General features: G+C 37.6%; 2 protein-coding genes across 2 annotated transcripts; one reads left to right on the top strand and one right to left on the bottom strand.

The window, feature by feature from the left end:
* Positions 240-2526, bottom strand: LOC104761464 (universal stress protein PHOS32-like). Its single transcript, XM_010484550.1, has 3 exons — positions 1728-2526; positions 636-693; positions 240-509 (listed from the first exon to the last, which is right to left on the bottom strand). Exons 1-2 carry the CDS (start codon positions 2437-2439, stop codon positions 686-688), a joined length of 720 nt encoding a protein of 239 aa, XP_010482852.1. The 5' UTR covers positions 2440-2526; the 3' UTR covers positions 240-509; positions 636-685.
* On the top strand, positions 3155-11332 carry LOC104761463 (trafficking protein particle complex II-specific subunit 130 homolog). The gene is made up of 21 exons (XM_010484549.2): positions 3155-3480; positions 4042-4271; positions 4529-4710; positions 4911-5094; positions 5397-5487; positions 5758-5918; positions 6027-6116; positions 6215-6376; positions 6626-6687; positions 6921-7011; positions 7249-7412; positions 7573-7786; positions 7884-8429; positions 8518-8730; positions 8867-9257; positions 9344-9434; positions 9551-9635; positions 9748-9934; positions 10276-10577; positions 10775-10865; positions 10970-11332. The coding sequence occupies exons 1-21, from the start codon at positions 3417-3419 to the stop codon at positions 11146-11148; spliced, it is 3780 nt and encodes a 1259-aa protein (XP_010482851.1). The 5' UTR covers positions 3155-3416; the 3' UTR covers positions 11149-11332.

The raw sequence follows: 12327 nt of genomic DNA, 5'->3' as shown, positions 1-12327 counted from the left end.
TCAAACTGTCCTCTAAGTGCACAGCCAAGTTATCTATTGATGTCACATATCTGTTTTCGTTGCTGTTTCTGTTCTGAATCCAAAATTAAATAAAAGGGAAAAAATCGTAACGTGAAGAAATTACTTATACATTCCGATGTTTATAGTCATCTACTCTACATCTGCAAAATAAATTAGCCTTAATAACTTTTTGGTGTTTCCATTTTGTGTTTCTTTTTTATAACTTTTGGAGAAATCTATCTTTCCAAACTTCATTCAATAAAATCATAATAATTCAACCAAATCTTTATTTGATTTTAACATTAACTAACAGACTCAACATTCATCCTCACACAGTAGAACAAACCTAAACTACCAGTCTTTATTAAAGAAAATCATAATCCTTCTTCTTCCTTCATGTTTGATGTAGAAAGCATTACATAACCAAATGAAATCCATCAACTTAGTCACACACACACTCAAAACACTCCTCCGGACATTCCGCTAATACCCTTGCTTGATTTGTGTACCTTTTCAATCCCAAACACATGAAAGAAGAATAATCAAGATAAATGTAGACAATATAAGCTTACAGAAATCGTTGATGTGAACCTGACAAAGATTAATGTAGACAATATAAGCTTACAATATATTACCTTGATGATGCGAAGAGGGTGAGGTGAACCTGACGAGATCCCACGAAGCATCACTCATCTGTGGTAGAAACACAGAAACATTGTCATTTGGTCAGATCATAGATATATAATATATTTACTGGAATAACCCTTTATTCACAAAAGATATTTCAATGTTTGAAGATACACAGAGAGACGAATCACTAATAAACCATGCAGCTTATATGTTGTTAAGTCGTAATGCAGTATGGTGAAGATAACATATGTAACCTTCAGATTATGGCCTTTTTACCTTATCAGTATACATTCAGATTATTTTTACAAATGTTCTAGTCTTAACACCAGTGATTGCCTTTTACTGAAGAAGCAATCTACTGAACTCAGCAAGTTTTCATCAGAAAGGTAATACATCTCCATTAGATATACACATTAGTCGTAACAGATAACCTATTTTGCATATTACGCAACCAGATTCTTTCTATGAGTCCCCATGCATTTCTAGTTTTTTTTTTTCTCTGTAAACATCGCCGTTATAATAATATTTCCTAGTCGGATCAGAGCAAAACAACAACAAAAACTTCTACCCACATTGAAGGTTCCTTTCAGAAATATGAGGAGCATTCAAGAGTTACATATATCAGCTTTATCAGAACAATGCCCCTATTTGATTTTTTCAGCAAATATATTCAGAAATATGAGAAGAATTCAAGATTACAAATAGCATCTTAGAAGACGGTAATTTCTTGTTGTCTTTTTCTAAATCAAGATCTATGATACTTTCATTGCATGCTAATTACAATCAATGTCGCCTCAAACTAAACCCAACAGGGGAAAAATCAAAGAAACAAAAGCACCTAAAAAACATTCATTCTCCAAGGGCCAAAAGTATTTTTCTTCTAGAACACTGATATGATTTATACATCTCCATAAGGATCTACTTGCACTAAATCGAAATAGTTATCTTAATTAAGCTATCTAATTTTTCTGTATTACCATCTATGGCAATCTAATCACACAACATATTCACAAAACACTCACTATCGAACCTAAATCTAACATATATAAACGGAAACATCCATGAAAACAAACTACGAAAGCATCTAACGGCCTAACCTTTGATGTGTTCATGATGAGCAACAACATCTTGATCATCATCTCCAGCAGACTTGACAGTAACAACAGGGACAGGTCCATCACGATCATCAGGATATCTAACCACAACAACGGGGCAAACACAGTGGTGAACACAGTAATCACTAACGGATCCAAGCTTGCCATCACTTCCTCTTTTCTCAGCACCAAAACCTCTACTTCCCATAATGACAGCACTAAGACCAAGCCTCTCGATCTCAAGACACAGTCTCTCCCTCATGTCATGATCTTTCACTATATGGATCTTATGCGGAAACCCTAATTCCTTCAACGGCTTAGCTAGATCCGCAACTTTGGATGAAGTAAAAGCATCAAAATCCTCTTGGCTAGGCTGAGATTGAGCGTTTGGATCTTCAACATCAACAGAAGGTTGAGTTTTGAGAGGGAGAGGTCCCCAATCGGCACCGAAGAGGACGGAGGTTGGAGAAACGTGGAGAAGAACAACGGCGTCTCCGGGACGGATGTAGTGATCTACAGCCCAACGAACGGCGAACGAACTTTCTTCGGAGAGATCAACGGCGACTCCGATTTTACGACGAGCTCCGGCGGTTGGAGTTGGAGTTGCGGCGGAGGAGGGAGTGGAAGAGGAGTGGTGGTGGTGAGAGTGACGTGGTGAAGGAGGGTGATGGATCTTGATGTTGGGAAGCTGAGGATGATCGGAATCTGGATTCATGATTTACTCAGAGATGTTTTGTTTTGTTCGTCGGAAAGTGAAAAAAAAAAACGAATTGAGAGAGGTTTCTCTCTTTTAACGGAGAAGAAGAATCAAAAGAAGCGTGTTTTCTCGAATTCTTTAATACTAATTTTCTTTNTTTTTTTTTTTTTTTTTTTTTTTTTTTTTTTTTTTTTTTTGTTTCTTCATCTGCAGCTATCAATCCTATCATCCACCGTGTAAAAAATTCACAAATTATTAATTCATGAATTCTTCAAAATATCACCACTTTTAAACCTTTTTTCAGAATAATATTAACTCTTTTTTTTTCTTTTTCTTTTAAATACCACAACACAGATAATTTCAGATTTATAGTTTGATTTTTAAAAGATAGTTTTGGAAATTAAAATCAAACTGATTTGATTAATGGAAAATGAGTAATGAAGTGGATTGGATTTAGTAGCGGACACATTAACCATTTAAGATATTTTTTAAATACAAATAATTATATTTTTGAAGGTTTAACCGTACGTTTAACTGTGCAGTTAACCGTATCAAGAGTTTTGATTAATTAACGATTATGATTAGTATATTCTTATCTTACCCGTAATTAATCTATTTTAACGGTTAATAGTTACGGTTTTGAACCGATTATAATCCGGTTATGGTTTATAAATGAACCGGTTAAAATTAGATTTTGGTCGTGCCTAGATCGAGGACTAGTAATGTTCTGATCAGTGACTTAGATTTAAGTAGTTCAAATTTTAATACATCGGGGATGTTTTAAGATCTGAATCCCGTCGCCTCCTTTTCACCACCAGATCGCCGTCGCCTGCACTTACCGAAGACGACGAACTTACCCCCGGAAGTTTTTGTGCCGCCGGCATAACCTGATTCTCCGCTTCAATCTTCATCCTCCTCCTCCTCCTTATCATAAGAATCAGTACCACCGTTTGCAGCTTGAAGTCTCATATGTTCCGTCTAGATCGGTGACTCAGATGGCGAACTACTTGGCTCAGTTCCAGACGATTAAGAACTCCTGCGATCGTCTCGTCGCCGCCGGTAGAATTCAATACTCTTCAATTTCTTCAAATCTATACGTTTACTACATTCGATTAGGATCTTACTTCGCATCTTTCTTTCTTTAATTTTTGCCACATTTTGCGATGTCTTAGTTAGATATTAGTGGAAAGTTTCTCAATTTAGTTGAAGGATCAAATCAGGTGATATGAATCTGAATCCGATGAAGTACTGTATTCACAATTTGATATTGTTGGTTGTTAGTTGCTTCATTTTGAAGTCTTCTTAAGCTTCTCTATATTTGTAATACCGTTATTTGAAGACATACCCTCATATGTTTAAATATTTGACTGTGGGCTTGTGATTATATTTGACTGTGGTCTGAGTATACTCATATATGAAGCTAAAAGTGGTTAGAAATGAGCACCCTTTCCTGAATTTCTCTGAAATTGGAAAGAGAGAGAACTGATCGTGAGGATTTATTTTGTTCTGACCTTTAACTCTACTTGTTCGTTAGTGTTAAGATGTCTTCTCTTTCTTGTTGTTCCCTTTGCCAGTGATCTTACTCGTTGTAATAGTATTTGCTTGCATTTTCTTTTACAGTGGAAGATGTGTCTGATCTGTGGCCTACAGTGAAAGGTTTATTTGAAGAACATCAGCCATTAAAAAGAGCGTTCTTGACAAACAAGACTCGAAATCCGGTTTTTATTGAGAACTTGCCGGTTGAATTCATTTTAACCACAGACGCGAGACTTCGTAGTCGATTCCCGCAGGAGCAATATTTGTTCTGGTTTCGAGAACCATATGCAACTATAGTTCTTGTGACGTGTGAGGTACTTGTCTTGTTGATATCTTGTTTATCTTGTTTCTCTGTATCATTCTTGGAAGTGGAGAGTAGTCCCTTGCCAGAATATGAAGCAAAGATGATATTCGTTTCTACTTTCCTTTGCTATAAGAGATAAGAACCTATGTCTAGAGAGCAGGCACCGTTTGCATTGTATATGGTTTCTGGACTAGGTTAGATTTATCACTTATGTGGTTCGACAATTTTGGTCTTCTAGCTTTTCTGAGCATACTTTTGACCTTGCAGGATCTTGATGAGTTTAAAAACATTCTCAAACCACGTCTGAAATTAATTGTTCAAAATGATGAGAGGGAATGGTTTATTGTATTTGTATCTAAAGCTCATCCAAGTAATGATCAAGCAACTAAGTCTGTCAAGAAAGTATATGCGAAGCTTGAAGTTGAGTTCAGTTCAAAAAAAAGAGAAAGGTAAGCAATGTAGACTGTGTTTTATGCTTTTTTGCTTCGATACAAGTAGGCAAGAACCAAAAAAACACCGTGCCAGATTCCTAATGAGACTTGATTGCTCCTACTATAGTTCTGATAAAAGTAGATTAGTTTAATCAGTTTTAATTAATTATGGATGCCATACATAGTCTTCATATGATAATTTCTGCAATGCTTTTAAGGTGCTGTAAGCTCGATGTACATGGCCCTGACGGAAACTTTTGGGAGGATCTGGAATTAAAGATTACCGAGTGCATCAGGAATACCTTGGATAGGCGCGCACAATTCTACGAGGATGAGATACGCAAGCTCAGTGAGCAGCGGTTTATGCCAATATGGAACTTTTGCAACTTTTTCATCTTAAAGGTTAGCTCTCTTCTCAATTTCTGAAAGGTAAGTGAAATGTGGCTTCTATGTAGATGAATAAAATGGTTTAAAATCCTGTTTCTTCCATTTTGTAGTTAGATTTTATACTATTTTAATTAAGTCCCTGATGGAAATTTACGTCCCCCTTTTGTTGTTTCCATAGAAGTATGAGAAGAATTCCCATCTGTTAAACCTAGAAAACACCTTTGGTCCTTGCAGTCACATTTGAGATGAAACTTCTCTCAGTTTTTTAGAGGTCACAATGTTTTTCTTAAAGGTCTTACTGTTCTATGCTATCTCAGGAAAGTTTGGCTTTCATATTTGAGATGGCTCATCTTCATGAGGATGCATTACGTGAATATGATGAACTAGAGCTCTGCTATTTGGAAACAGGTTCTTTTCCTACCTTTGTATCTTTCTCTTGCAGATCCGTGGCAATAAAAAATCCATGTTTTTTCTATTTGGTAGATTTATTATTTTGCATTTGTGAAGTTAGTAGCAGGAAGATAGATTATATGTAGTTTTATATTCTTAGTTCTTGACAAACCTGACATCTATCTTTATCTTTTAAAGCATTTGGGAACAACATTCATCCAACAAACTGATTACCTTTTCCGATATTTTTTCTTAACAAATAATCTATCATGCATACCTTCAATGCAGTGAATATGCCTGGGAAACAGAGGGATTTTGGAGGATTCGACAGTGAAGATGACCAAGCTGCGCTGTTGAAACCAGGAAGCAAACCATTGACACAGATTGTGCAAGATGATTCTTTTAGAGAATTCGAGTTTAGACAGTATCTCTTTGCCTGTCAATCTAGGGTTGGTGAACACGAGAGCCATCATATTGAGTGTCCTTTTCTGCTTTCACAATTGTAGCTTTACTTTAACAATTTTTTCATTCGCTTACCCCTTTGTGGTTCTTTGCAGCTGTTGTTCAAATTGAATCGTCCTTTTGAAGTTGCATCGAGGGGATACTCTTTTGTTATTAGTTTTGCAAAGGCCTTAACCCTCCATGAGGTAGCCTATATTGTAACTAAAAACACGCTTATTATCATACTTCTGATTTGTTGATTTGACCGACCTTGTTTTCTCTCTTCTTTTTTTCACTTTTGTAGAGTGTACTGCCCTTCTGTATGCGGGAAGTTTGGGTAATTACTGCATGTTTCGCGCTGATTGAAGCAACTGCTTCTCATCACCATGATGGAGTGGTTGCACCTGATATAGAGAAGGAATTCTACCGTCTTCAGGGTGATCTCTATTCACTTTCACGGGTTAAGGTAGAAATCTGCTTGCTTTAAAAATTTGTATAATGAATAAACCCCTTGTTTCTCTTCCCATCTGACATCCTCTTTCAATTTCTGTTTAAGTGATATTGCATTTGTCTATGTCACAGTTCGCTAATTGTCTTATGTGATGTCATACTAGTTTCTTTATGTCCAAGCACAGAAACAGTTGTTTTGTTGGTTGCATATAAAATATAATATGAAAATTATATTTGAGTGCTGATACCTTTCTGATCATGGCAGTTCATGAGACTTGGATATCTGATAGGATATGGAACAGACATAGAAAAGAGTCCACTGAACAGGTACGGGTCTATTTTTGTTATAGCATGTGCATTTCCTTGTCAAATAGGAGAATAAATTCTCCAGTGACTTCCCGTTGAGAAAGGATTACCTAATTAGTGAGGAAGTATATGTCTCACTTTAAAAAAACAGCATTTCTTTGTTTGCTCAAAAAGCGTGTCGATTTTTCTTTCTCTTTGGGATTAGGCTATGCTGATGATGTTAAGTAGTAACTCCAACACATTTTTATGGGCAGTGCTTGTCTCAGTATGCTGCCTTGGCCAAAACCGGCAGTCTGGCCATCTCTTCCACAAGATGCTTCCTCTGAGGTGCTTGAAAAAGAAAAGGTATAATCTACATAGGCCGCGTGATGTGTTATCTATTTGATAGCATTCGTATTGTAGCCAATCTCATGCTTTACATTGGTGCTAAACTGTACTTGAATGACCTCTTGTGGACACTGGCATAATTTTGTTTACCAGGGTATAGTTTGTAAATGTTGTATATGTGAGATCTTGGTCTGCGTAACTATATTTACCATCTGTTAATTTTTTAAGAATACTTATCTCCTTGTTTTGGTACAGACTATTCTCCAAGCAACTTTAAGGACCAAGCACTTTGGTATTCAACAGAAAGCTTTACCTCTTGAACCATCTGTCCTTTTACGTGTGGCTAACAGAAGAAGGGCTTCTCTTTCTACTGGAAATATTCCTGAAATATTTGATGGGCGCCCAAGTTTTACCGAAGGGTAATGAAATTTATAAAATTCTGTTCTTTAGCCGTTCGTACTTTCAAGTGTTTTAACATTTAAATCTCATATATCTTCAAAGTTTCCTGGAAGTATTGCAAATCATCACCTTTTGTTATTCTTTGAGGAACTAAAATGATATGTTTATATATTCCGACAGATCAGGTTTAGAAGCATCTCCGAGAACACCTTCATCTCATAAAGTACAAGCAGCTTCTATGTCGAGAACAAATTCTTCACCTGGAAATTTTGAGAGTCCCCTAGATAGGCCTATGCGGCTTGCTGAAATTTTTGTTGCAGCTGAGCACGCTCTGCGACTTACCATTTCAGATAATGATTTGATGAAGACATTGTCATCTATTCAGGATTTTGAGGTAGCATGCTAATACCATTTACATGAGGGCAGGGAAGCTTCTGATATTTATGCTGCTCTTTCTTCTAGCTTCTCATGTATAAGTTTTGTTGTGGCAGAATAAATATCTTAACCTAACTAAAGGTGCTGCCGAAAACTATCACCGTTCTTGGTGGAAGAGACATGGAGTCGTTCTTGATGGGGAAATTGCAGCTGTCTGCTTCAAGCACGGAAAGTATGATTTGGCTGCAAACTCTTATGAAAAAGTTTGTGCCCTTTATGCGGGTGAAGGATGGCAAGATTTACTGGCAGAAGTCTTACCTAATTTAGCTGAGTGTCAAAAGATTCTTAACGATCAAGCTGGGTACATGTCATCTTGTGTTAGACTACTTTCGTTGGATAAAGGTTTATTCTCGTCCAAGGAGCGGCAAGCTTTTCAGTCCGAGGTTCTTACTCTTGCACACAGTGAAATGAAGAACCCAGTTCCCTTAGATGTGTCATCGTTGATCACGTTTTCTGGAAACACTGGCCCTCCACTTCAGCTGTGTGATGGAGACCCTGGGAATCTATCTGTTACTGTATGGAGTGGCTTTCCTGATGATATCACCCTTGATTCGCTTAGTCTTACTTTGGTAGCCACCAACAACACTGACGAAGGCGGCCAGGTTTGCCTCCATTAGACATGAATTTCTCGTTCTTTTCCTCTATCAAATTTCTCATTCTGAAGAACTTTGTATATGGAGTGGGTTTCAGGCTTTAAAGAGTTCCGCTGCAACTGTGCTAAAGCCCGGAAGGAATACTATCACTTTTGCTTTGCCTCCACAAAAACCTGGTTCCTATGTCTTGGGAGTCGTCACTGGCCAGATTGGGCGCTTGAGATTCAGGTCTCACAGCTTTTCAAAGGGTGGTCCCGCAGATAGTGATGACTTCATGAGTTATGAAAAGCCAACCAGACCTATCCTGAAGGTACGCGATCTCCCAATTTTAAGATATTAGTTACTGCTTCTGGAGCGACAAAGAATCATTAACTACATGCATGAGTAGTGATACTCTTATGGACACTTGTTTCCTTTGTTGATACGATAGAATTCTTATTCTTTAGGTTTCCAAACCAAGAGCTCTGGTCGATCTTGCTGCAGCTGTATCTTCTGCGCTGCTAATAAATGAAGCCCAATGGATTGGTATCATAGTACGTCCAATTGCTTACTCACTTAAAGGCGCCATCTTGCACATTGATACTGGTCCAGGGCTAAAGATTGAGGACTCGTATGGCATTGAGATGGAGAGTTACATGGACACAGACTGTGATGCTAGTGCATCAAAAGCTGATGTTTTAGTAGAAGAGAGTCCTGTCCCTCCGATACGGGATTCAGAGGTGCTTAATCTTTGCGATGGTAAAATAGTGTTTTCAGATTGGGCAAGCAATGTGAGTTCTATTCTATGGGTCCCTGTTCGTGCATTGAGTGAGAAGCTTGCTAGAGGGTCATCTTCAGGTTTGCAGTAAAAAAATGATTTTCAGATAATTACATGTTTGTGTCACATCCTCTGGCCAATGATCATATTTCTTTTGTCTTAACAGTCAATCCGCTGAAACAAGATATTTTAGAGGGAATGAGAACTGTAGCTTTGAAACTTGAGTTTGGGGTTCATCATAACCAGATATTTGAGAGGTATATCTTCCTTGGTGTGGCAAATCTTGATCATTGTTTATCCGCATCAGAGATTTGACCTGACTGAATCATTCTTTTTCTCATCATACTTTCTTCTGATTTTGTTATGTGAGCAGAACCATAGCTGCACATTTCACCGACCCATTTGATGTGACCACAAGGGTGGCAAACAAATGCAATGATGGTACTTTGGTCTTGCAGGTAGCCAACTATAGCTCTTTTAAAATTTAGAAGTCTTATCCTTAACCTCTCAGTTCCCTCAATCTTATTCACGTCCACCCAAGATTATCAATGAAGTAATTTATATCTACAGGTCATGCTACACTCCCTAGTCAAGGCGAACTTGATAGTTCTTGATGCTTGGCTTGATCTTCAAGATGGATTTGTTCATGGACAAAATGATGGAAGACCGACTTCAACGTTTTTTCCGCTTGTTGTGTCTCCAGGATCTAGAGCAGCAGTCGTGTTCAGTTTATGCCTAGACAAGACTATGTCATCAGGTATTCATATCCTTCTGAAGAACGGTCAATATGACTGAGATTTTTACATTATATCTTACTTTTGGTCAGACACACTTAAGCTAATAACGCCATTTGCAGCTATTTATGATTTCTGAACAAAAAGTATTCTAATAGAGATTTGGCAAGAGAATTCGATAAGGGCTTAGGAAGAACCACTTAATAGTGAGCCTACAATCAGGATGCTTTATATCGAATTATGCTAGTATTTGGGTGATTGCCTTTTATGTGTGGCTATAACCATAGAGTGGGATTTGCATATGAAAACAGAGGAATATAATCAGTTTTATTAACTGCAAACTAACTAATTGTTTATACGACAGAAGGAAAAGATTTGCAACTACCAGAGAGCATTCTGAATATCAAATATGGAATCCATGGAGATAGAGCAGCTGGGGCACACAAGCCAGTGGATGCAGATAACTCTGGAACTGATACTGAAGGGAGAGATTTGGTGTTCAAGAGTGCTATTGTTTTGCAACGTCCAGTGCTTGATCCTTGCCTCACAGTTGGATTCCTTCCACTTTCTTCTGATGGGCTTAGGGTCGGGAAACTTATCACCATGCAGTGGAGAGTGGAAAGGCTTAAAGATCTCAAAGAAAGTGAAGCCGTAGAACTAGAACATGTAAGTGATGTCCAGATCGAATTAGTTGATATAGCTTCCTATTTAAATAAATTATTACTTTTTCGTAAGAGTTTTGATTGCTATCACCATCAATCACTATCATTTTCTAATTCACCAGAATTTCCCTTTAAATCGTTAGCTCTTTTTCTTTAAAATATCGGCATGTTCATCAACTATTGTTGTTATATTTACACAAGGATGAGGTGTTGTATGAAGTCAATGCAAATTCGGAGAACTGGATGATCGCTGGTAGGAAGAGAGGCCATGTCTCTCTCTCAGAGGAGCAAGGTAAGTAATATTTTCTTCTTCTTACTTGATTTAGTGCAAGAAACACAATTTGCATCCAAGTGATGATATGTTATTTCTTTTGTCGTCTGGTAACAATATTACAGGTTCAAGAGTAGTAATCTCGATACTGTGTGTCCCGTTAGTAGCGGGTTATGTCCGTCCTCCTCAACTCGGGTTGCCAAACGTAGAAGAAGCAAATGTAAGCAGCAATCCACCGGGTCCTCACTTGGTATGCGTCTTGCCACCACTTCTAAGTTCTTCCTACTGCATCCCTGTCAAGTAATTAATAGAAGCTCGCTCTTTCTTATAAATGTTTTTTTGAAGAAAACATTGTTTCTATGTAATTTTATTGGTTTGCGATCATATAAGTATCAGAGAATTGAGTTCATGGGAATAGCAATGATAAGAGTGGTTTTTTCTTATATTTAAACCGTGTACACTGCATGCGGATTACTGAGTTTTGCTTATATTTTGATCAACAAGGCATTTAGTATTTAAAATATTCGGGCATCCATGTCCATGTGTATATGGATTTTTTTTTTGTCTCGTGCTGTTATTATTCTCAATGTTTCCTATTCACATACTAGCAGTTTGCACAATAGAAGATTTGCAGTTAAAGACAAATTGCTTTTAAAAGGAGATGATCCGACAGTGTTCTATGTACTTAGCCACATAAGTGTAGTTCATCTATACTATATAGAGCACATACATACATTACCATCACAACAGGAGCACCTTGATTTTCTTTGTACATTTCGTCCAAAAGCATAAATTAAAATAGGGTAGGACGTATTTATTTTCATGTTTCTTTTAGCGTAAGTGTGGCGAAGAGGACCAATTTCACAAGATAAAACAAGTGAGACCAGTGGTAGATAGATGCATGAGAGATAAGTTATTTTAGGCATTACAAAAAAAACATTTACTTAAACCTGAATTTGGCTGACGTGGTAATAAACCTTTTTATGTACAGTATATACTTAAGGTAATTCAAGTAGATTTGTTTCAATACTCCACAATATCGAAAAACTTGGTGGACAAGGCCATTTCCTCTGTAATAAATTAGTGTAGGGTTTTTTTAGGTGGGGAAGAGTACCAATTTATACAAAACTAGGGTTTTTCATAATGTCTCTTCTTCTTAGCCGGCTACCGAAGCTCTGCCGTGGGAAACCTAGGTTGATAAGATACTCTCTTCTGATTCTGTCTAATGGTTTCTCAACTTCCTTGCGGCAAACGCCACCTTGCACCATCATCACCGCTGGTTATTGTGGAGAGGGTCTTAAACATCTCGTGATTTGTAATGCTAATGGATTGTGCAGCGTTGATTTGGAAAAGAAGGTGCCTACGGAGCTGGTGGAGGAGAATGATGCAACTGTAACAATAGGGGCATCTAATGGCTGGGTAGCTACTTTTAAGGACGGCGTGGTGCGTCTACAAGATGATTTAAACCCGTTTGCATCGGATA

The sequence above is a fragment of the Camelina sativa genome, chromosome 18, assembly GCF_000633955.1.
Source record: "Camelina sativa cultivar DH55 chromosome 18, Cs, whole genome shotgun sequence".
In the NCBI taxonomy this organism is placed as follows: Eukaryota; Viridiplantae; Streptophyta; class Magnoliopsida; order Brassicales; family Brassicaceae; genus Camelina; species Camelina sativa.
The sequence above is the reverse complement of the archived record's forward strand: the minus strand, read 5'-3'. Positions and strand labels throughout refer to the sequence as shown.